The sequence below is a fragment of the Barbatula barbatula genome (assembly GCF_947034865.1).
Source record: "Barbatula barbatula genome assembly, chromosome: 8".
NCBI classification, from domain to species: domain Eukaryota; kingdom Metazoa; phylum Chordata; class Actinopteri; order Cypriniformes; family Nemacheilidae; genus Barbatula; species Barbatula barbatula.
In genome coordinates this window covers 13,889,935-13,915,693 of record NC_136771.1, presented here as the reverse complement: position 1 = coordinate 13,915,693, position 25,759 = coordinate 13,889,935, and the positions used below count along the sequence as shown (strand labels likewise).

Here is a 25,759-nt window from a genome sequence, read left to right as displayed (position 1 = left end):
AATAAAGAAAACAAAACAACAGTTTGCTATGTTTATTTACTTTAACGTTTATCATCACAATTTAAATTAATTAATATATTTAAAATTAAGCACCACTGTCTATTAATGCCATTTATTGAAAATGTTTGTCCTCAAAAAAATTTTTTTTTTAATTGTTATAAAATTGTTATTTTGCTTTTGGGCTCAACATTATTTTTAATTCATATCGACATTTGGGATATCTCACTCTTATACCATGATCCGTCTGATTCGTTGATTCTGATTGGCTAGAAGGCATCCATTTTTACAGCAATATCGCTCGTATAGAAGTGTATATAGTCATGCCTATCTTCTTTCAGATGTGCATTCTCCTCCATCTCCTGGAGTTACTGTTTGATGTACTCCGGTTCAAACTACTTAAGATCCTCTTTTCTTACAACATTTGTTTTTTAAAAGAATTTTTTAAGACTAATTTGGAAATGCTATTTTGTTTAGCTCAATCTTCTGCACTTCCACTTTCAAAAGCTCAAAAGCTAAGAAAAGAGGATCTATTGAAAGCATCTAGGATGGCTTGAGGATGAGTAAATTATGGAATTTATTTGGGTTAACTATTCCTTTAAACCCATATTCAATGATCAATTCAAATGTTGACCTAACCTTGTAATTAAAATTGCTCCAGGCTCTTCAGTAACTGTCTCATGGCCCATTTTAATATGAAGGGAAAAGGGAAAAAAGACAAGATGGCTCTGGAGACGACATGCATTTTTCTCAGTGCAAAATGTACAATTGCAGAACAGCAAGTAATTTTCCTATAATGTAAATGTGTACTTTGTAAATGACTACATGCTGCTTTTGCATATTTATAATTTTTGTCTTTCTACTTTTACAGCTGCAGTAATGAAGTGGGGCAAGCATGCGACAGAGGAGATTCTAAAAAACATACTTCGGAAAATGGGGACAAACAGTGAAAATGAAAATAAAGAGTTCTACAACATGGATAGTATATGATATAGTATAAATGTAAATATAGTTTATTATTTGTTGCTTTTAAATGCTATAGGTTTTTGCACACACAACCACATAGAGACTTCTGAAGAGTTACAAAGCATATTCATGATTTTTGTATTTTTAAATGTATAAATGTAAACAACCAAATAGAGACTTTATAAAGCATGCACCATCAAGAGAGGGAGGGGGACACACACAATGAAAATAAAAATAAAAGAGTTCATGAATTCTAAAGTGTGTGGATTACTGTTTATTTATGTTGCTTTTAAATGTACAGCCACATCGAGACTTCCCATGAAATAAATATGTTTAAATGTAATGCAAAGTGTCTAAAATGAGTCTGCAATTGACGTTATAAGACGTTGAAAATAAGTCCGCAATGACCACAATTGAACTAAATTTGAACTTTGTATAGAAGTTCTATGGACGTCAATATTGGACGTCCAGAAGACATCAGAAAAACTTTGATTCTGGCACCTGCGTCCGACAAAGACGTTGAAATTACATCGTTTCGACTTTTGCTAAGTGAGTACAGACTATCACGCTAAAGTCTTGCAAAGAGACAGTTACTGGCTGCTACAGCTGTAACGGTGTCAGACGAAGGGGGCGACTTGCTGGATAATGGGCTGTGTCAGACTGTGGAAGAACTCGAGCAGCTGGACACTGAACTGGCCAACAAGGACAGAAGAACCAAAATGGCAAATGTGCGAGCATTTTAAAAGTACACTGTATAAAAATTACCACGAGCAAAGACAACGGCACACATAATTATTGGGTACATAAAGATAGAGACCTGTCCTGTAGATCATGGGTCTCAAACTCAGTTCCTGGAAGGCCACAGCTCTGCACAGTTTAGCTCCAACCCAATCAAACACACCTGATTCAGCTAATCAACGTCTTCAGGATTACAAGAAACTTCCAAGCAGGTGTGGTTTCGAGCTGGTTGGAGCTAAACTGTGCAGAGCTGTGGCCCTGCAGGAACCGAGTTTGAGACCCATGCTGTAGATGGTCTGCTCGTGCGCTTAAGCCTGGCGCATGAGCAGATGCATTTCCTCTCTGGAAAGGCATACGGTCTTTGCTCTTGCAAATTCCATGTTAATAATAAATCTGGCATGGTGCAAGCGAAACAGTCTCCTAAAAGGAATGAGGGATGATTTTCTGATTGCTGGACGTTTTACCCCAAACACACCCATTACTCATTAGGAAATAGGGACAACCCTTTTAGAACGCGCGGTGAACAATTTTCCCGTTGTTAAACTATAGCAAAAGTGGATTCGGACATGCCACTGTCCACTGAGCCCAGTTAGCAAAAGACAATCGGGTCAGTTCCGTTTTACATTCCTACCTGCCAGAGCCATACCCATCGGCCTGCCTCCATTTGCTGTAATCGCGCCGGATAGCAATCGGCCCAGCAGCCGACGCTAACGGAGTCAATATGGAATCGGCGCGGCACTGATATACACAGCGCGCCGGAGCTGGCCCGGATATAAAATGTGTATAATGTAATCCCACAATTTTAAATATTGCTTGAATTATTTAACCACTAGATTAAAACTTCACAACATTATATCAGAAATACATTTTAAATTGTTAAATGATTTAAGGAGAAAATATTTATTTATAAACTGCACAAATTTTTTAAAACAGAACAACTTTAAATCTGTTAATTGAAATGAAAAACAATAACTTGAGCTTAGATAAACAAAACAATTTTCACATGTAAGGGTCTATACTTTAAATAGTACTGGTACTGGTACAATGGCTTTGGGGAACAAGATACTGTATAAAAGTAAAATGAATTGTAAGATGTACCAATGCAAATTATAAGTAAATGTTTGCTTGTCTCTCTTATTCTCCTTCTCATCACCAGCTTTCTTCAGATGTAAACCTGCAAAACTAGGCCTATATAATCTCATATATAATCTAGCATGTCAGTTAAAACTTGATAAGCAGATCTCAACACACTGATCAATGATTATAAACGAATACATCGTTATGACCTTAGTGAGCACACTTTACTTTTTAAATTAAATGCTTTCATTCCATTTTTTATTTACTCATGAATTTTCTTTTTACAGATGAACTACCTCCGATCCCTTGGATCAATTAATAAGTTTAGGGTCATAATTTTGTTTTGTTTTACTGTGTTAACATACAGAGACTATTTCTATTTGAGAGATATTATCATTATATTTTTATAGGCAACACAAAAACATTTTAAGGAGCTGAGGGCAGCTGATGTGGTGGACCTAATTTCCCTCTATTTGAAATATGCTTCACACTGAGACTTAAAATGGTATACAATAGCATTTTTTAAACGATCAATACTAGAATAATTATGCAAACTAAAAGGTTAGAGAAAGTTATTGATTTTTCTAAAATGGGCCAAATAAAACATTTTGAAAATATTTGTAAACTAACACACCATCTAGTGATGTGATGTTAAAGGCTGTTTGAATGTTTTTGTAAAATCTTTCAGAAACAAAGTTTCCTATAGTAAAACCTTAATGTACATCATAAAAACTTGCAAAAATGTCACATATAGTTATTAGCTCCAACTCAAGCGTTTGAGATCATATCCATCTTACTCTTGTCCTTTATTTTGTTTGTTTTCAGATTATGCTGAAGTGAAGATCGACTTCAATTCCCTTGTATATATTTATAGGCTTTTTTATATTTCTCATTTTATATTTAAGAAATTGTTACTATGAATTCTATGATATACTATGTATATACAATATTTATATGTATATACAACATATGATAAATAATTTACCAATATTGCATTATTTAAATTTTTATTGTCGTTATCAATGTTTACTTTCTACATGTTCCAACTGTATGTTGTTTACTTTAATTAGTTTAATTTAATAAATGTTGTTTTATTTAATACTGGCTATTAGTTATAGCCAGTTTTATATTTATCATTCTATACTGAAATATATATATATATATATATATATATATATATATATATATATATATATTATAATCATTTATTATATATTTAATTTTAATGTTTTTATTATTGTTATGAAGTTTTCATTATGTGTTCCATCTGTTTGTTGTTGAAGGTTGTTTATGCAGTTTAATTTAATAAATGTTTATTTATTTAGCTCCAGTTTCTGTTCTCTTTGAGCAATAAACAATCCATAACACATGATTTTAGACTTTTTTGCATTCATCATAACATAGAGGTTAGTATTATAGTAGTATTCTCCTCTGTTTGTAGCTGATGTTTCCAAGGTAATTGGTTCCTACCACCTGCCCACCGGATCCCGTCCCCATCCATCTCCTCCAGGCCATCTCTCCAACGGTTGTGCCTGCTCTGACCCACATCATCAACTCTTCACTCACTACTGGGACATTTCCCGCAGCGTTCAAAGAGGCCTGCATCACACCGCTTCTAAAGAAACCCACCCTCGACCGTACACTGCTAGAAAACTACAGGCCTGTTTCCTTTTTTCCTTTCATTGCCAAAGCCCAGGAGCGAGTTGTGTTCAACCAGCTCTCCTCCTTTCTCATGTGAAACAACCTCCTGGACAGCAATCAGTCTGGTTTCAAGAGCGGTCATTCCACAGAGATTGCACTGCTCTTAGTCATTGAAGCCCTGAGACTGACAAAAGCATCATCAACGTCATCTGTGCTCTGTGCGGCATGCCTGAGTGACATCTCGCTTTGGTTGAAGGATCATCACCTGCAGCTGAACCTTGCAAAAACGGAACTGCTTGTGATCCCAGCCAACCCAAAGATTCACCACAACCTTGCCATTCAACTAGGCTCATCAACTATTACACCGTCCAGCACAGCCAGAAACCTGGGGGTGGTAATCGATGATCGGCTTAAACTCACAAGTCATGTTGCCAGCACAGCCTGTAGATAGATCTCCAGGCTCTTGTCTTGTCCAAACTGGATTATTGCAATGCGCTTCCGGATGGACTTCCTGCTTGCACAATCAAACCTCTCCAGATGATCCAGAATGCGGCGGCAAGAGTTGTCTTCAATTAACCGAAGAGAGCGCATGTAACTCCGCTCTTCATCAGGTTACACTGGCTCCATGTTGCCGCCCGCATAAAGTTCAAAGCTATGCTCCTGGCCTACAAGACCACCATCGGGTCTGCACCATCATATCTCCACTCGCTAATGCAGACCTATGTTCCTGCCAGATCACTGCGGTCTGCAAAGGAACAACGACTGGTGGTACCATCAACAAAAAGGAAAAAAGTCACTCTCCTGTACCTTCTCTGGATCTGTTCCACATTGGTGGAATGATATACCTGCTGCTACAAGATCAGCAGACTCAGTTGCCATCTTTAAAAAATGCCTGAAAACGCATCTCTTCCGTCAACACGTCGCTGATTGATTTAACTTAATTCTTTTCCCATTCTTTCTTCTTATTAAAAAAATTATAGAAATAAAAATAAATAAATTACTGACCTCACTATTCTTAGCTTTGTATACTGTGCTAGGCTTTAATGGACTAGTTTTGATGCACTTATGTATTTTGTTGCCTATGGTGTTATAATTGCTTCCAATGTTTCCTCATCTGTAAGTCGCTTTGGATAAAAAATTACTAAATTTTAATGTAAAATGTAAATAACGCAGTGATTTAGCAGCCCGTGCGTGAGAGAATAGTTGATTCTCGAGCTGTCGATATCAACAGATTCCGCACCATCACCGCGGACAGCACCTGGTAGCGCCGCACGTAAGAAGGTATATCTTAAACAGCTTCCTAAAGTATTGTTCAGGGAACACGCCTCATGGTATCCCTTTAGTTAAGTTATTGTAGTTATTGTAGTTACTGTAGCCATTAAAGAAAACGTATCTAGGTTCATATATATGTTCAATATTATAATATTGTTTTATTTATTTAATCTATTTTGGTTATGAAAAGTGAACACTGAACAGCATTATAGTAGGCGCAACATGACATGCCAGACATGATTATGACCACTTCATAGGTTTGTTTAGAAGAAAGACTTTCTTTAAAGTGAATTTGGTTTTGTATAAATTGAATCTTAATTTTAATCTATGTTTAATCAAACAATTGCCTCGATGTAATAAATAAGAAGCAAACCAAGAACGTCGGGTGTGTATTGAAGTGCGTTCAAACAAACCCACTATAGGACCTATGTTTTCCTAGCCAATGTCTTTCTGCCTTCTGTCTCAATTATACAGTAGGCTTATAGAAAGTTATGATAGGCTATTTGACAGTTTTTTGTGGCTTAAAAGAAACATGCTATATTGTTTAAAAACAATAAACGTGACTGAATATTTTTCTCATTAGAACCATACAAATAATTATTAATCTCAATACGAGGGCCATACTAAAGAAAAATCAAGATACCATGTACACTACTAGCGAACGTTAGCAGTTGGTTGTTCGCGCCAGATTGCAGTAGTGCATGCTACGTTGATGTTGCGGACACATTTACGAGAATATCAGTTTTGTACATTATTTAGTTCTGTTTACAATATTATTAATGAGGATGAATTGCATAACATACCAAGATTCTTGCAGAACATATTTCACTTTTCTTTCTGCAAATATGAGTTAATTTGCATTTCTGTTGTAATTTTCGTTTGATTTTGTTTGTTTTACATTGCAGATCGATCAAACGGGTGTTCATGTAGGCTGTTAATTGTAAGACTTGCTTTGTGAAGTCTTTGTGTTATTTATGAGAGGCAGTATTGCCATTTCACACAACGGTCTACAGTTTCACACACTTTCACGTGTTTCTTCCATCTGCCGACGGTGTCGCCATTTCTCATTTCACCCGTTTTTGTGCGTGTTTCTTCCATCTCAAGAACTCATGGATTGCGTGAAGGACCGCAGTCGTTGTTCCTTTGCAGACCGCAGTGATCTGGCAGGAACATAGGTCTGCACGCCTGGGTCAGAGCTTGCGTGAAGGACCGCACATTTTCCCATCAAGTTTGCTTTTTATAAATACCAATTATTGCGTAGAGTGTGGCGTACGCCTTCTTTTGTGCGTACGCAACGTTTATAAATGAGGCCCCTGGTTAGTGGGTGAGGTATGAGTGCTTGGCAGACCAGAGAATGCACATGCTCAAGCGCGCACACACATACAGTAACAGACAACCACGCTAAAGAACTCATGGATATATATGATTGTATTTTCATTTACCTGGACTAGTTTATTATTTTTCAGCCATTAAAGGGCACATTTATTCATTTAATTTAGCAAGTGTTATTGTGATGCATTGTACTGCACATGTCACTGACGTTTACCAGTTTCTAAAATTTTTACCACAAAAAACCCCCCATAAATAACGTACCCAGATGGTTATATTTTGCTTATGTTCTGGTTTAAAAAAGAACCAATAAAATAACCTTCAGGGAACGTTAGTTTCTGGTTATTTTCTGGTATAAGAAAATTACCAAAAAATAACCATCAGGGGACGTTCTTTTCTTGTTCTTTTCTGGTTATTTAAAAAAAACAGCCTGCAACGTTCTGGGAACATTTTTCAGTTCACCAACAACTAATGTTAGGGGAACGTTCTGTGTTTGCTGGGTTCTGGGAACCAAGCGCTAAAGTTCTGGAAACCAAAAATTGTTAGCTGGGTGCGTTCAAGTTTGTTGTTAGTGTTATATTGTGTGCTCAGTTCGCACAGCTGGTAGCCTACCATTAGCCTAAGATAAATTCTACTGTATTTATCTCAGATCAGTATTTGGCTTCATACGCATTGTCAGTTGTGGCCTGGGGGTTAGAGTGTTGGGCTTGTGATCAGAAGGTTGCTGGTTCAAATCTCAGTGCCAGCAGGTCATAACTAAAGTGCCCTTGAGCAAGACACCTTACCCCTGATTTCTCTGCAGTAATGTGCCACTGTAAAGATCTTCTTGTAAGTTGCTTTGGATAAAAGCGTGTGCCAAATAAATAAATGTAAATGCCGGTCATGCAACTACTTCTATTAATTGAAAATGGGAAATTCCGATTTACTGTAAAGGTCCTTTTCACACATGATAGAGTGCAGATGTTAACTGCAATTTTCTTGTAATTTATCAGTAAACACTGTATGTGTGAAAGGGACTGTTGTTTAAAATTTCCCTTAACCTATTTTGGTTAATACTTACTTTGATATCACACACTTATTGCCTTCCAGCAGTTAAATATTGTTACCAATCATTGTATTACTGAATATGCAATTTGTCTGATGTGTTCCATTTCACCCATCCCTAGGTCCAACACAATTTATCCATGATGGTTGACAATAAACGTGAATTTTATTTGTAAATAAATTGTAAAAAATTATTTGTATTTTTAAGTTTATCAGCTTACCTAGCTAGCCGTTTTCATTTTTTTTGGCATTTTATTTTAGTTTTCAAATATCTGCGAGAGGAAGAAAAATAAAACCTTTTAAATAACAATGTGGTTATGTTAAAGCTTAGCTGCATATTTAGTCTGTCTTGTCAACACACACCACATTTTACACCAACCTTTTTTCTGTAATACTGTGTCCTCCATCTCTCCCCCTTGCTGGGATGCTGCTGGACCTAAAGTCCAGGCAGACAGCTCGCATGAAAATGTTCCAGACCAGGGCGAAAGAATAGGCTAAAAAAGTCGCGGAATCAGGCTAAAATATTTGAAAACAGTGACCCGTGTGGTAATAAACACTTTGTCTTTCTCTTTTGGTCAGCCATGGAAGCCTTCTGTCAACATCAATTCTATTTAACATGTGTCATGATGTCATAAACAGAATTTAGCCTTGCCTGCAACTTGTATCCATTCAGCTCCACTAACCAAAGCAATTTCATGCAGGACTGGCTCGTGGGGTTGTGGGAGCCATTTTAGTACAGTGAACTCATTGTCATGTTCAAGAAACCAATTTGAAATGATTCGAGCTTTGTGACATGGGGCATTATCCTGCTGGAAGTAGCCATCAGAGGATGGGTACATGGTGGTGTTATGACCTGGAGAACTTTCTGCATAATACTATATTGTTGCCTGTGTTTTGCTTTGTCCATGGTTCATGTGTGCAGACACGTCAATACTCCAGATGGGCGTGGTCTCTTCTTATCACAAAGAAAACCATTACAAATGGTTGGGAAACCCACACCATTACACCACCATTACACCACCAGCCTGCACAGTGGTAACAAGGCATGATGGATCCATGTTCTCATTCTGTTTATGCCAAATTCTGATTCTACCATCTGAATGTCTCAACAGAAATCGAGACTCATCAGACCAGGCAACATTTTCCAGTCTTCAACTGTCCAATTTTGGTGAGCTTGTGCAAATCCTTGCCTCTTTTTCCTATTTGTAGTGGAGATGAGTGGTACCCGGTGGGGTTTTCTGCTGTTGTAGCCCATCTGCCTCAAGTTTGTTCATGTTGTCGCTTCACAAATGCTTTGCTGCATACCTCGGTTGTCACGAGTGGATATTTCAGTCAAGGTTGCTCTTCTATCAGCTTGACTAAATCGGATCATTCTCCTCTGACCAAAGGGTTGATTCATTCTGGTAACTGGTTATATGTACTCATTTCATGTTACACTTCTTAATGTATATGGACCAAACTTTTTACATTCTTTACTAAAATATTTAATTTATTGTCTGATTTTACTGATTCACATGTTATTGTAGGTGGTGATTTTAATGGTGTGCTTGATAATGTTTTGGAAAGGTCAGCCTAAATAAGCCAGTTACCTTCTGCCTCCATATAGTTTTAAACGACCTAATGTCCTCCATGAATCTGGTTGATATAAGGAGACTGACACTGATAGGTAGTGACTACTCTTTTTTTTTCACAAAGGCACAAGTCATTTTCTAGAATAGATTATTGTTTACTTGACTGCAGATTTATATCAAATGTGATCTCCCCGGAGTATCACAATATCTTAATCTCTGATCATTCTCCGACCTCAGTGGTTTTTGATCTTGGCCCAACTTCTTCTGTACTCACAAATCAAGAAAAATCTAAGTCATTTTTATTACATTGAGGGACACGTCAAGGATGTCCCCTCAGCCCCCTGCTTTTTGCAGTTGCAATTGAACCCCTTGCGATGAGTATTGGAAACCATCAATCTATAGAGGCTGTAAGACTGGGAAATGTTGATCATTAAATCACCTTGTATGCAGCTGATGTGGTTCTCTTTTTGTCGAATCCTGAGTGGTCGGTCCCTTTACTGTTAGATCTTATAAAATCTTTTGGCACAGTCTCTGGATACACAATTAATTGGCAGAAGAGTGAATTCATGTCTTTGAGTGCTGATCTTGGTGCTTAATTCCTGCACAATCTCCCTTTCAAAACCACAGACAGATTTAAGTATCTTGGTGTCGTTCTGCCCAAAAACCCAAGATTCAGTTTTAAGTTTATTTTCTTCAGAAATTGGAGGATCTAAAGAAGGACATTAGCAATTGGAGGACTCTTCCTCTTTCTATGGTAGGTCGTATAAACGCTGTTAAAATGGTTACTCTACCTAGATTCTTGTATCTCTTTGAAAGTCTACATATTTTCTTGACGAAGGCTTATCTCAATCACGGATTTCCCCCCTCTCTCTCAGATGGAACATTCAACATGTGGATGCTGAATGGTATTGTTACTTTGGAGGACTTATATATTAACAAACATTTTGCTTCTTTTTCTCAATTTAAAGAAACATTTTCTCTTCCCTCAACACACATTTACAGATTCAAAATTATGTGCATCATGCAGTACCTAATTTTGAGTCACTGCCGGAGGGAAGAAGGATTTATAGACTTTTGTTTGGCTCGCCTGATTCCAAACATTTGATTTCAGATTTTGTGACTGTTTTCTGAAGAAATAAGATATTCTACACATTCATTAAAAGCATTTTGGGAGAATTAGATAAACGATAGGAGATGAAGTGTGGGATGAGAGCCTTAGCAGGATTATGTCTTGTTCTGTTTATTCTAGGCCTCAGTTAATTCAATTTAAAGTGATGCATAGATTGCACTACTCAAAATCTAAATTACACAGAATTTTTACCACCATTTCTTCTACATATGACCGGTGTAAATCTACAGAGGGCTCTCTTACCCATCTCTTTTGGACATGCCCTAAACTTTATGATTTTTGGTTTGACATATTTAAGTGGTTTTCTGACATGTATGGTTTTGTGTTTAAGCCCGATCCAAAGATTGCATTATTTGGATATTCTCTCTCTCTCTCAGATTATAATGTCTCTGTACAAAGTACTATTATTTATGGAATGATTATTGCTAAGAGCATCATTCTAAGACTCTGGAAATCCGTTGATGTCCCCTCAGTTCAAGACCTGGTTGACCTATATTACTGGAATATTGCACATGGAAAGAGTCCGTTATGGAATTAGGGTAACCTTGACAAATTTTACAATTTCTGGCAACCATTTCTGTATCATCTTAACCAGTTTAACACTGACTCTGATCAGTAATGGAGGGCATTTTATGCCGTCTGCTCTACCCCCTAGAGAGTGCTTGTTAGTTTATGATTTATCATTGAAACTGCATATACGCTTGTTCTTGGTTCCTTTTTTTCTCCTGTGTATACTTTTTTACGACAATTACATCATAATTCGTTGCTGTGTGCACTTATATGCCTACTCTGTATATTCTTTTTTGTTGTGTACTTTTTTGAAAATGTTAAAATCCTAATAAAAATACTATATAAAAATAAATGTTTATTTCAAAATTAGTCTGGTGTTACCGCAATATAAGTGTTCACTTTATAATTGGAGTCATATTAAAACGAACTATAGTGCTAAATCCGTTAAAAGAATCATGGAAGACAGAACATGCGATACCTTCGCCCACACCATTGCATTCCGTAGTTGGGCTGATGCGTGGTTCCTTACAATGGTAAACTGATCACATAAGTCTGACACAAGAAAGGTCAAGGTGCCTTCTGCCATGTCTGTTCCGCTAGCAGTTTCTTCCGTGTTGTCTCCCCGGACTTCACTCACTTCCCAGTTTTCTCCACACTCCCTCATCTGTCACTCGTCTTCAATAACCCACACCTGCCAGCGATCTCCAGTATCATCTTTTCTACTGTACATACTGACTTCTTTCTCCGCAATGTTGCTCTCTCTCGTCGCTGTTATGTTTTATAATAAAAGCAGTATGTGGAAAATGCTGACGACCTTCAGGTGGGATGTATATATGCAAGGGGCTCAAGAGATAAAAAACGTCAGTTGTTCTGCAAGCAAATCGGCTTTGTATCTGTGATATTAAAGTCTATCTTTTGGCAACCGAAAGTCTCGGATACGTCTGTAACATCTGTCCCTGATGGAGGGAAAGAAACATTGTGCCGAGACAGAATGGGGTTTGAACTTGAGAACCTATCATCTCATATTGTACTTTGCGAATGGCATGGCATGCCAATGTCATAATAATAGTACTGCATACTTTGTGTGTTACACCCACTTTAATGTGTGTGAACCATTTCTTGAGCACCACAGTACTGCATATTAGTTGAATAAAACAATACAAAATATAAGTAATACTATTATTAAATTAACATTAAGTTAAATGACATTTAAAAACATGAAAAAGCAAGAATGGGATCAAAACAGTATGTTACTTTACATTTTAACAATTACATGACGTACTTACAAAGTCTTATCAGCAATTATTAAGATTTTGACTCAACAGGCAACTCCAGGCACACATCAACAGGATCACATCATTTTTATTTACTTGTTATTGGTAAACATGTCACACCACAGTATGCAGGAAATGTACAAATACATTTAGAATTGTAAAAAGGGAATTCAAACAATGTGTCATTCAAACAATGTAGAACTTCCTGCGCCACAGTCATGAAGAACCTCTGATCTTCTCATAAAGAGTTTTCTGGCTTTATTTTTTGCTTTTGTCTCACATCTTCTGAAATGTAGAAATACTATTTCTGTCCTGTTTTGGAAGAACATAATAAATAATTAAAACAGAAAAAGATAACATTTTATAATTGCTTAGCGGTTGAGCAGACAAATTGTCTCAGTTATGACTGTAAGCTCTCTTCCCTGATTACGGGAACGAGACGTGATGTTCAGTAGAGAGTATGAGTTTGAACTTGAGAACCTCTGATCATAATTTTAAAAGGCCAATGAACTTCGGCCAATTGAATGTGCATGTCATTCTCCATCCCATACATACAGGTAAAAAAGAAAGATTCCATGCCCCATTCACTCAGGTTTTGTGCTGAGGAACCTGGGAGGTGTGTACCAGTCGCAGCAGCAGCAGACAGAGCCCTGTCTTGGCATGAGATCTCGTTTCCTCCGTCAGAGAACAGAGGTTACAGTCATAACCAAGAGGTTCCCTTTTTAGTCTGTTTCTCAATGTTTTGGCAAGTAGACAGTTTGGGGTCCCATATGAAAGGCCACAGTACTTAACCATGTCATGACATGGGCAGAGTGAGCACTGACTGGGCTGGTCATGTCACAGGCCAGCACTCTATGACATCACATTCTTCAAGTGTGAGTCATCATCTTGAACTTGACAGAAGATGATAGGTTCTTACTAATGGCTGGAACAAGCGGTGGGAACTGGGAAGCCCCTAAAACTTCTCCAAAGGAAGAGCACGCCACAGTTGACCACAGTCTACCAAAGGGGCGGTATCCATGTGTACAGTTAAAACAGAGGCAGACTTTTTGTCATTTCAGCTGTGTACCAAAATGTTCAAGTTAAAAGTTTTAATAATGAATATTCACTCTCAGCTTTATTTAAAGTGTATTCACGTCCAGATTAGTTGAAGGGTTTAGGAATTACAGTTCTCTAATAGGTAACCCGCCGCACCCTTTTTCAAGAGATCCGCCGCACCCTTTTTCAAGAGATCAAAAGTAATTGGACAGTCGAATAAAACCTGTGCTAAGTTTTTTAGGAATTTATTCAGATATTAAGCATGTTAAATGTCTAGTGTTGATTCTACGTGTGGTTTCATGCAACCGCATATGATATGAGCAGACAAAATCTTCAGTAAAATTGTGTTCAAGGCAGGTAGTGTGGTTTTACTTCAACGTATGGCTTCCTAAGGCACTCACTAGGTCACTGGTGTTGTTTTGGTGATGCGACAGAAGACAGAAGCATCCAGATTAATTCTTCACTTGTCTGGACATTGTGAAGGGGTTTTTCTTTATCATTGAGAGGAGTAAATATATCAAGCACTGTATGGAAATATAGAATAGTTTTATTGGTGAGCTCACCAGTGTGTTGTTTATTCTCAGAATGTACCAAACTGTTTATTTGGCAACTCTTAATGTTACTGAGACCATTCTGATGGATTTGTTGTGTTTTTGAAATGTAACTATGGTATATCTTACTTGCATGGAGATCTCCCTGAAATGCATGATGTGAGTTCACAGCAACAGCAAACTCAAATGCAAACATTAGATATAGAATCAACTCCAGACTGTCACAGTCACCAGAGGGCTCTTATGTCCACTAGAGGGCATTCACCTCATCACCCAGAGTGCCATACATTTCCCATAATCCATTGTTGGATTCATTATGTTAATCACTACCACCTGTATTTTGTTAAACTGTTTCACTCAGTGTATTTAAACCCTCTTGTCACATTCAGCCATTGCAAAGTCTTGTTGGTTGAAACACTGCATTTCTGACCATTTCTCTGTTGCATTGAAGCTGCATTTAGATCTTCACTAATCAAGTCTCGGAGCAGATCGTAACACAGACCTTTAACATGCTTAATTTATGAAGAAATTACGTAATGAAAAGACCATACCTGTGAATAAAACAATTTGCCTGTTCAATTAATTTAGGTAATTTTGGAGATACATATTAAAGAGCTGTAATTGCTAAACCCTTCAGCGGATCTGAATGTAAATGCACTGAATACAATGCTGGATCCCAATTCGCCTACTTGGACTAAATGTATTTAGCCTATTCTTATGGAAAAGTATATACATTTTAGTGTGTAGCAAAGCTATATGTACGCACTAGGAAATATGTTCTGGCCTGCTCACAAATGCTAATACAAGGTCATACTGATGAACACAAATTAATTGAAAAATCATACATCATTTATTCCTTTATAGACAAAGAAAATTAAAACCTCTTCTATTATGCTGACAATACAGTTTCAAGATAACTTTCATCACACTCTCTCAGCATTAGACACACGCACCCGCTCAAACTTTCTCTGAACATACTGACCTGCAATGCACTTTGATCCAATTAACATAAACATGCTACCCAGAATGTAAAATCCCAAGGGTACACTACTGAAGACACTGGTCTCTTCAATTGGTTGCCCAGAACAGCGAGACAGTAAAAAGAAAGAGAAAAGAAGCAGAACAATTAATTAATAACTACATATTTTCAAGCATAAACCACAATAGGGAATAAATCCTCCTCTTCTTAAAGGTTAGTTTAGTTTCATTGTCTTCATAGTTGAAGTGTTTCATTTATTATAATTTGTAATTTTTTGTCACTCTGTCAGATTATTTGATTTTGACTTTGAAATTCTTGTCATGTCGTGGACAAGAAACAACAGTGGCTACCCATGCAGTGTGTTTTTACTGGCTTTGCCATCGTCAAAATAAATGATTTACTAGTTATAGCATCCATTACTCACATTTTGAAGAATTGTAGAAAATGAAAATATTATATTGACTAAAGAAACAGCTACCAACCAATTATAGCCAAATGAAAACATGCATCACGGTAATTATAACTTAAGGTCTAAGGTAAAAATGAAATATATATAAATATATATATATAGATATATAGATTTGCTCAGCAAATCTATCAGCCGAATTAAAAATTCTATATTGGCCAAAAAAGCCTTGCACATGCGTTGGTTTAGGCAGCGGTTTTAAATGCTTGTGCATGGGGGAGAAGGGGTGAAGTCGATGCTGAAGGACGACATTTTTAGACATATTTCAAAGTTATGGTGAGTATTTCAGGATTAAGGATTAAAACTTCTGTTGTTTACATGTTGTTGTTTTTAAATTTGAGACATCAGTCACGTCAGGCACTTTTTAATCTGCACCCGATTCGAAGATCACTGCTGTGAAAGTCCAACTGAGCATGAGCCAATAGTCTCTGAGTGCGGGATGTTAAAACCAGTGATGGGAATAAAACATCATTATAAATAAACGGCGTAACTGACGGCGTTAGTTTTTTTCAGGAACGATTAATCAAACGAAAAACCGTTTCCCCGTTACAAAGACTTTACTGACAAAAAAAATGCAGCGTTACTAGAATTGATAATTAACGTTACCAACACTGGTTAAAAACACAATCATTTGTTTAAGCTACTGAATGAATCCGCATCTTCATTGAGCTAGTCATTCATCTGACATTTTTTCTGGGAGCGTCCTAGGCTCTTCTGCTCCGACGGCCTGCACCCCAGCAGCATCGGAGCGGATCTTCTGTCTGACAACATCTCAAAGGCGCTTCGCACCGTTTGACTACGTCTCCAACCGGTAAGACAAAACTTTAACCATAGTCTGTGTTCCTCCCACTCAACTGTTATAAATGTTACTGCTTCTAATTGTATAGAGACCGTATAAGTCTCCCGAATAATACTACAAAATAATAATTTTGGCAAAAGTAGGAGAACTTATATCTCACGTCTGCCCTATGAATTAGTGACAACCATCGCCCCAAAAGAAAGGCTACAGTGTTGTTCACCTATAAAACAGGAATATTTATTTAAACTTATTGGAACATCTAAACCTACAACTTGCTTATTAGACCCCATACCAACGAAATTATAAAAATATTTAGTACCCATTGCAATTGAGCATATTTATAACATTATCAACTAGTCAATTAATCTAGTCCTAACCAGGGCCCTTTAAGATTTCTGTCATTAAGCCTCTAATCAAGAAACCAAACTTAGACCCCAATGAACTAGGAAACTATAGACCGATTTCAAATCTCCCTTCCCTTTAAAAAATACTACAAAAAGTAGTGTCCACATAGTTATGCTCTTTCTTTCAAAATAATGACACACGAAAATTTCAGTCAGGCTTTGGACCGCATCATAGTAATGAAACTGCAATAAATTTACAAATGACCTGCTAATAGTATCAGGTAAAGGTAACATCTCTGTAACAAAGAGCCGTACAAGGAAGGAAGGAGGCGGGAACTGGCGAACGTAAAATAAGACTATTAATAAAAAAAACGAAAGTAAAATGCCAGCAGCTCCCTCACGGTCGACTGCTGACCACACAAAAACACAACACAAACTCCACATCCAGCCTCGGCGGACCTATCCCCTGGGGGTATGCATATTCGATGTGTTGCTGACGCAGAGAAGCTTATTCATGCATTTTCTTAGTGGTTGTCCTGAATCATCAATAAACAAACTACAGTTAGTTCAGAATGCAGCTGCCAAAGTTTATACCAGGTCCAGAAAATATGATCACATAACCCCAATGTTATCATACCTTCACTGGCTACCCATTAAGTATCGTAATGACTTTAAAGTTTTTATAATCACTTATAAAGCCTTAAACTGTTTAGTCCCTAAATACATAACAGAGCTTCTATCACACTACAAGCAATCACGCTCTCCAAAATCTCAAAACTCAGGACTTTTGATAACACATAGAATAACTAAATCTACCAAAGGGGTCAAGCTTTCTTATTATGTAGCATCTAAACTCTGGAATAGCCTTTCCGACACTTTTCGAGGGTCACACACTTTCCCAATTTAAATCTAGATTAAAGACACATCTTTTCAGCCAAGCATTCACTTAAGTCAAGTCAAGTCAGCTTTATTTATATAGAGCTTTTGACAATTTTCATTGTTACAAAGCAGCTGTACAAGGAAACATTGACTATAAGCAAAACACAGGTCAATTATCAGACAGACTATAAATTCCTATATGCAGTGTTAATTAAATAAAACTATAAAATTCTAGCAGCCCCCCCCGGCCAGGCAAACAGTGCAAAACACTATTGCAAACGGTGGCGAGGAACCCAAAACTGCATTGGAGGAGAAAAAAAACCTCAGAAGGAAACCAGGCCTAACCAGGGGATTCCAGTTCCCCTCTGGCAAAAGCTGCAGCCTCTGCACAAGCTTGACAGTACTTGCACAACAAGGCAAAATAAACAAAAAATATAATAAATTATCATTAATAAAATTGTAGAGTCGCCATGTCCTATGACCAGCTCAATCATCACAGCATTTGTCAGGTCTGAGCATGGATTGCGTCCTGCTCGCTCTCGTAATCTTGGACTGCGTCCTGCCTGCTCTAGTAACATTGGAACAATGAGACAAGACTGGCTGAGAGTTTGCTGCAACAAATGCTTTAGTTGTTATTGGAAGTGTTCCTGGTTCTGGTTGATCTAACTAGTGCAGCCTAAACCTTCGGAATATATATATTATGATAATGTAGTGTATGCAAGATTAAAAAGATGTGTCTTTAGTCTAGATTTAAACTGAGTGTGTCTGCCTCCCGGACTGTGCCGGGAAGACTGTTCCAAAGATTAGACGCTAGATAGGAAAATTATCTGCCGCCCGCACTTGATTTTGAAATTCTAGGTATTAACAACTGACCGGACGCCTAAGAGCGAAGTGCACGTGAAGGACTGTAATTTTGAGAGAAGTTCACTCAAGTAGTGAGGAGCTAAACCATGCAGGGTTTTATAGGCAATACGCAAGATTTTAAAGTTTATAGGTAACCAGTGCAAGGTTGACAGAACTGGGCTAATATGCTGATACTTTTTTGTACGTGTAAGAACTCGAGCTGCCGCATTTTGGACCAGTTGGAGTTTTTGTAATAGGTCTGTAGGGCAACCACCTAATAGTGCATTACAGTAATCTAGTCTTGATGTCATAAAGGCATGATTTAGCTTCTCTGCATCTGATTGTGACAGCATATGACGTAGTTTAGATATATTTTTAAGATGGAAAAACACAATTTTACAGGTGTTGGCGACTTGTTTCTCAAATGGCAGAGTACTATCGAATAAAAGGCAAAGATTATTTGCTGAAGATTGTCAGAGCCCGGTCTCGAACTTGGGCCTCCAGTGTGGAGATGTGGTAAATTTCCTGACTGAGCCACTAGGAGTTGTTTGAACCTAAATGGTGAGGACCTTAATTGGAAAAACTGAAGAAATAATCCTCCAAGCAAAAATGTAAATCAACAGTAGGGTAATTGCACAAAAGATATTCCCCCCCAAAAAAATCTCTGCCCTCACAGTTACACGTGAAGGGCTACAACATACAAACTTAGAGCGAGGGACTAGGGAAAAACTAGAGGTATAAATACTCTCAAACACAAAGGCACAGGTGCAAACAATGATCAAAATCAAGCTTGAAATACTCTGGGGACCTCTGGTGGCCAAGAACCGGCCAAATGGTGACAAAGATGAGGATTTTATGGAACATCCATCAATAGTTAAGCAGAATTCTTGGTTGTTACGTAGGGTGGTTTTCAGTCCAATAAGTAACACTTCATTTTTGTCTGAGTTCAGTGATAAGAAATTGTTACTCATCCACATTTTTTATATTGACTTTGCATTCCACTATTCGATGGAATTGCTGTGTTAAATGAGGCTTCGAGGATATATAAAGTTGCGTATCATCAGCATAACAGTGAAAGCTAACTCTGTGTCGCTTTATTATATCTCCTAGAGGTAGCATGTATAATGCGAAGAGCATAGGCCCTAAGACTGAGCCCTGTGTTTCACCGTACTCGACTTGCGATTTGCGCGACACCTCATTGTTTTTTGCTACATATTGAAAAAGGTCGGATAAATAAGATCCAAGCCATTTCAAAGCAATTCTCTTAATACCGACATAATTTTTGAGTCTATGTAGGAGCATGCTGTGGTCAAGGGTGTTGAATGCAGCACTAAGATCATACCAATAAGGAGATACAACCTCAGGTCAGACGCCATAAGCAGATAATTTGTAACTCTGATCAAAGCAGTTTCTCTAATGTGATGTGCTCTAAATCCAGACTGTAAATCTTCATTGATGTCATTCCTTTGGAAAGAAACATAATTGAGTTGAGACTACTTTTTCCAGAACTTTAAATATGAAAGGTAGACTCGAAATAGGTCTGTAGTTAACTAGTTCTCCAGGGTAGAGGTGTTTTTTTTGACAAGGGGCCTTATAACAGCCACCTTATATGCTTTAGGCACATGTCCTAGTGTCAGGGATGAGTTAATAATGCTAAGAAGAGGATCTATAATTTTAGGGAGCATCTCTTTCAGTAGATTTGTAGGTATAGGGTCTAGCATGCATGTAGTTGATTTAGATGATCTAATGATTTTAGATAGTTCACGTGATCTATTGTAGATAAAAACAATTTCTCCTTAGGGCCGCTGTAGTTAGTCATTTGTTCAGCGGGTTTCGCTTCTGGTTGCATAGTTTTCTCTAATATCTTGAATTTTATTTGTGAAATAGTTCATAAATTCATCACTGCTATGCTGGTATAAAGTATCAGAAGTCGCTGACGATTTATTTTTGGTTAATTTAGCCACTGTGTTAAATAAAAACCTAGGGTTGTGCTGGTTTTCTTCTATTAGTGATGAAAGGTAGGCGGATCTAGACATTTTTGGGCTTTCCTGTATTTTCGAATACTATCCTTCCATGCTGTTTTCAATTGAAAATTTTCTATGGTAAAGTCAAGATCTCATACGTTCTTACTCATGCAAGAGATTTGAGACAATTCAGGCAAATTATCAAGAAATGCCTTTTGTAGTTCGAAGTTATTGTTCTACCATACTTGTAACTAGGAGCTTGATTTGCAGCCATAGGCCAGTGAAGCAAGCATGATACCAGATAATGATCCGAAATGTCTTCGCTCTGCTGAAGGATTTTTACGTCGTCCACATTTATACCGTAAGACAGCATTAAATCCAAAGTATAATAACGAAGCTGAGTGGGTCCTGACACATGTTGTCTAACGCCCATGGAGTTAGAAGTGTCTTTAAAAGCCATTCCTAGAGCATCTGTATCGTTATCTACATGGATGTTAAAGGACGCATTATTTTATGTTTGCTAGTCCGGGGACAGACACAGTCTCTTTTTTATGATGTTTGTGAGAAAGCATAACCGCATGTTGTGCATTTTGTGTGTTCATTTTGTGTGAAGTTTAGCAAAATATGCTAAATAAACCACCGGGAGATTACATTTATTAGATATCATTTACTTTAATAATTTAGCTTTTTCTATAAACACCGTATACTGTGCTGTGTTTTACCTTTTTGGGGTTTTCAGTATTTCAAATTTTCTCCTGTGTAGCTCCTTTGGAACAAAAGCGCTATATAACCAAAATTGAATTGAATTGACATGTGAATCAGATATCTCATTTGGGAACAAGGAGCTGCTGACCGAATGAATTAAAGAAAGTATGCTAATCGCTCAATACAGGACGTGAGTCACTCTCATTCGCAAGAACAACAGAATATGATATATTGTAGCATAATATACAGCAATCATTCAAACACGTTATAAAAAAGACTTATAATGCATAAAAGCTACTTGCGTTTGTACTGTATGTAATATATGATGAAATGTTCACTGAACGAATCATTTGTGAATGAACAAAACACTCAAATTGATCAAAGCAAAGCTATAAAATGAATGAATCGATGAGGTACACCACTTGTGTTTTAAAGGAAGAGGAGATCAAAAGAAACTAAGTTTCCCTTAATTCGGTTAGGCTAAATTTCTCTAAATTTCACAGTAGTGATGTATCCCAATTTGCCTAATTATGCTATGCCCTTAAAGTATGAACTGTTTTTGTAATACACATTTTAGCACATAGCAAAACAGTATGCACAAACAGGCATATACTACCGCTAAACGGAAGAGGCTAATGTTGCCTAAACGGCCATGTGATTGTTATCAGTCACATTCATCAAAATATAACCCTTCTTTGAATTTAAGAATGTATTCATTAATTATTTTGTATGTAATGTTTACTGTATACACTGCAAAAGATTACTTTCTTACTTCTTATTTTTTCCCGTACAAGTGTCTAAAAATGATTGAATCAAGATGCATTTTTTTGATAAGTCTTGTTTTTAGACCAAAAATATGAAATGTCAGTAAAGTTGTGCTTAAAACAAGACTTATTTTCTCAGGTCATTTTGACATTTTAACGATTTGTCATATATTATCTTATATTAATATACTTGTACTCATAGATCTTATATTTATTTTTCTCCCCTAAAAAAGCAAGCAGTTTTGAAAAGATTCAGCTGGGAGAACATCTAGTGACTAATTCAGTTAATTGATATCAGTTCTGTAACATGATGAGCTATAAAAGGGATGTCTTGGAGAAGCAGAGTCTCTCAGAAGTAAAGATGGGCAGAGGTTCTCCAATCTGTGATAGACTGCGTTAAAAGATTGTGGAATACTTAAAAAACAATGTTCCTTAACGTCAAATTGCAAAGGCTTTGCAAATCTCATCATCTACAGCATAACATCATCAAAAGATTCAGAGAAACTGGAGAAATCTCTGTGCGTAAGGGACAAGGCTGGAGACCTTTATTGGATGCTCGTGGTCTTCGGGCCCTCAGATGATACTGCATCACTCATCAGCATGATTGAGTCAATGACATTACTAAATGCGCCCAGGAATACTTCCAGATACCACTGTCGGTAAACACAATCCACCGTGCCATCAGCAGATAACAACTAAACCTCTATCATGCAAAAAGGAAGCCATATGTAAACATGGCCCAAAAGCTCCGTCGTGTCCTGTGGGCCAAGACTAATTTAAAATGGACTATTTCAAAGTGGAATAGTGTTCCACTGTTCAGACGAGTCCAAATCTGACATTCTTGTTGGAAATCACGGACGCCGTGTCCTCAGTGCTAAAGAGGAGGGAGACATTCCAGCGTGTTATGAGCATTCAGTTCAAAAGCCAGCATCTGTGATGGTATGGGGGTGCATAAGTGCATACGATATGGGCAGCTTATTAAAGGTATTTAAAGGTTTTAGAGAAACATATGATTCCCTCCAAACAACGTCTATTTCAGGGAAGGCCTTGTATACTTCAGCAGGACAATGCAAAACCACATACTGTAGCTATTACAACAGCATGGCTTCGTCGTAGAAGAGTCTGGGTACTGAATTGGCCTGACTGTAGTCCAGAATTTTCACCCATAGAGAACATTTGGCGCATCATTAAAGAAAAATACGTCAAAGACGACCACAAACTCTTCAGCAGCTGGAAACCTATATGAGGCAAGAATGGGACCAAATTCCAACACCAAAACTCCAGCAACTCATAGCCTCAATGCCCAGACGTCTTCAAACTGTTTTGAAAAGAAATGGAGATGCTACACCATGGTAAACATGCCCCCGTCCCAACTTTTTTGATACATTTTAAATGAGCTAATTTAGTGTATACAAGTGTAAAATTTCTCAGTTTAAACATTTGCTGTTATCTATGTTCTATTGTGAATAAAATATTGGCTCATGTGATTTGAAATTCCTTTAGTTTTCACTTTATTTCTCATTTAAAAAATGTCCTAACGTTTCCGGAATTCGGGTTGTAGTATTCAGTGTACACAATGTGCAAATATATTTAGCAAAATTTAGTTGCTGTTGTCTGTCCTGCAAAAATCCATTTAAATAGGTTGAGAGCACAGATTTTTTTGAACTATTGAGCCATGAACCATGTGAGTCCACGGTGGGGAATTCAAGTGTCCGTCTCTGTTTTTCAACGGCTCTGGTGCAGACTGACCGGTGTATGACATCGCAGTACCACGAGAATGATTCTATAGCACACTGCTGTGTCGCTCTCACAGTATGGTGATGTCATACATTGATCAGTCAGACCAGTGCTTTGTAGAGTTGAACACGGTTATTTTTTCTTGCAATAATGTAGCGTCTGGTCGGACCAAAGGCCAACACATGGGATCGTAAAATGTAAATGGCCGAGCTATCACCTATCTGGACTGACCAGGGGACATTCCGACACTCTCCCTGAGCTTCAAAGGCATTCTCGGGGGGGGGGTCCCGAATGCGTCCTAAGGTGACAAAAGCCATGTGGCACCAGGAACAGAGAGAGATTCAAAGTCTACCAAAGAATGTCTCTTTCTCCCCTCTTGCCACCTTAGAAAGGCTTAAAGTGTAAATAATTGTTTCTACCGTTTATGTTTGTTCCCATGATATGCTAGCCTAACCATAATATCAAAGGCATAGGTGTTACACCGTAACTAGGCTCATAATTGTGTTCTTGTACAAATTATGGGTCAATGTTCTAATAACCCTATCATGTTTCATACATAAAGGTTCCCCTTTTCCTTCTTTAGATGATGGTGTATAGCACAGTAATGTATTGTATACCATACTAGTTTTATTTTCATCTAAGAATATTACAGCGCCAAAACTTCCAGGTGACCATAAATGCAAATGAGCTGTTGAGCCGGACAAAGGAACATTTCCAGCTCAAAAATCAGCTCACTACATTGGATCACCCACTCGGGAGGGGCGTGGCACCCTCAGGGTTAAAACATCTGTGCACGGAAGAAAATGCGCTCGTTGCTGTTCGTTGCAATATCTCGAGACCTGTCTCCTCCCTGGAGACAGCCCTTTTCCGGCAGTTTGCTTCGGCTAAGTTCGTACTTCCTTCGGCAGCCAATCCGGTTCTCAGGGAGAACCCAACGGACTCACCGCTCGCTTTAAACGCATCAGGACTTCCATCAGCGCAGACCAGAACATGTCCCAGCACATCTAAAAGCCAATGCAAGTATCTGGTCTATTTCTAAATAGCTGCGCATAAGTTTTACCCCTTTCAATAAGGAGATTGTCCTTGATGGTTTATGCAGATGTGAATTGCTGATGTAATACTGCCACTCCTACTTTGTCTATTACTTTCATTCTTTACTGCTTTTACGTTCCATGTGTGTTTGTCTAATTGTTCATCATTGTTTAGTTAGTTGGTTTATTTCCCCTTTGTCTCGTAGTCAATAAAATCCCAAAAGTACACCTGAATTGAATCTGTTATTTGCTCATATAACTCGAAGTCAATGAAATAAGATTTTAAACGTTATTTAAGCTGTATATTGTATTACTATTTTAGTAATACAAACTGTACGAACATAGGAAATATTATTTTATCCTGATCAGAAATTTAATGTTTCTTAAACGTTTGTAAAGCAGTAATCCTCTATTGAGAAGTGAGTTGGAAGTCTACAACTTTAGTTTGCAGGACAAACGAAGTCGTCAGATAACTTAAAGCAATTCTATAAAGGTTACTTGTACTTAATTAAACAATTCCCCTCGGGAAATCGGGAAATTGATATTTGTTGTTAACGACAAGCAAATTATATTCATAAACTAATGAATTTTCAATCCATTTGAGTTAATTATTCCCCAAAACTCATAGTCACTTCAATAATATGATGACGTGTAGCTGATGCACTGGATTACTGTGTCTAATGAACCTGCAGCTGAAGCGTATGAGGCTGCTATGCACAGCTTTATTCAGTGTTTTTGTCTCCTCCAGCAGACAGACAACAGCATAGCAACCTTGTATCTGATGTGCTAATCTGGCATATATTTGTCATTACTCGATTATACATAATTAACATATTTAATTAGTCTGAATTATTAACGCTATTATTTTAAATCATATTTATTCTCAATATTTAATCCAACCATTAAGTTCAGGCAATGAAAACACACACACACACCATTTCCATTGTTGACTGCTTCAGTGGTTTCCCAGTTCATAGCCCTCTGAACAGCTTTCTTCCAGCGAGCATATCGCAGTTCACTCTCTATATGAAGAAAAATAATTATACAAATCAGAATATTACCTGGAATAAAATGCTGATTTATCATTTTCAAAGTCATGAATATGTACTGT

At 37.5% G+C, this 25,759-nt stretch overlaps 1 protein-coding gene across 3 annotated transcripts in view; it reads right to left on the bottom strand.

Annotated features, from left to right (window-relative positions):
* Positions 1-12,355: 12,355 nt before the first annotated feature.
* The window catches only part of LOC306898024 (glycerol kinase 3), a 115,398-nt gene continuing 101,994 nt past the window's right edge, over positions 12,356-25,759 (bottom strand). The window contains exons 18-20 of one of the 3 annotated variants that reach the window (XM_079463234.1): positions 25,584-25,670; positions 15,120-15,203; positions 12,356-12,860 (exon numbers count right to left, since the gene is read on the bottom strand). In XM_079463234.1, the coding sequence (XP_079319360.1) occupies positions 12,850-12,860; positions 15,120-15,203; positions 25,584-25,670 (182 nt within the window). In that variant the 3' untranslated portion in view covers positions 12,356-12,849. Of the gene's footprint in view, positions 15,204-25,583; positions 25,671-25,759 lie in introns of all 3 variants that reach the window. The other 2 variants (XM_079463233.1, XM_079463232.1) reach the window with 2 other exon arrangements.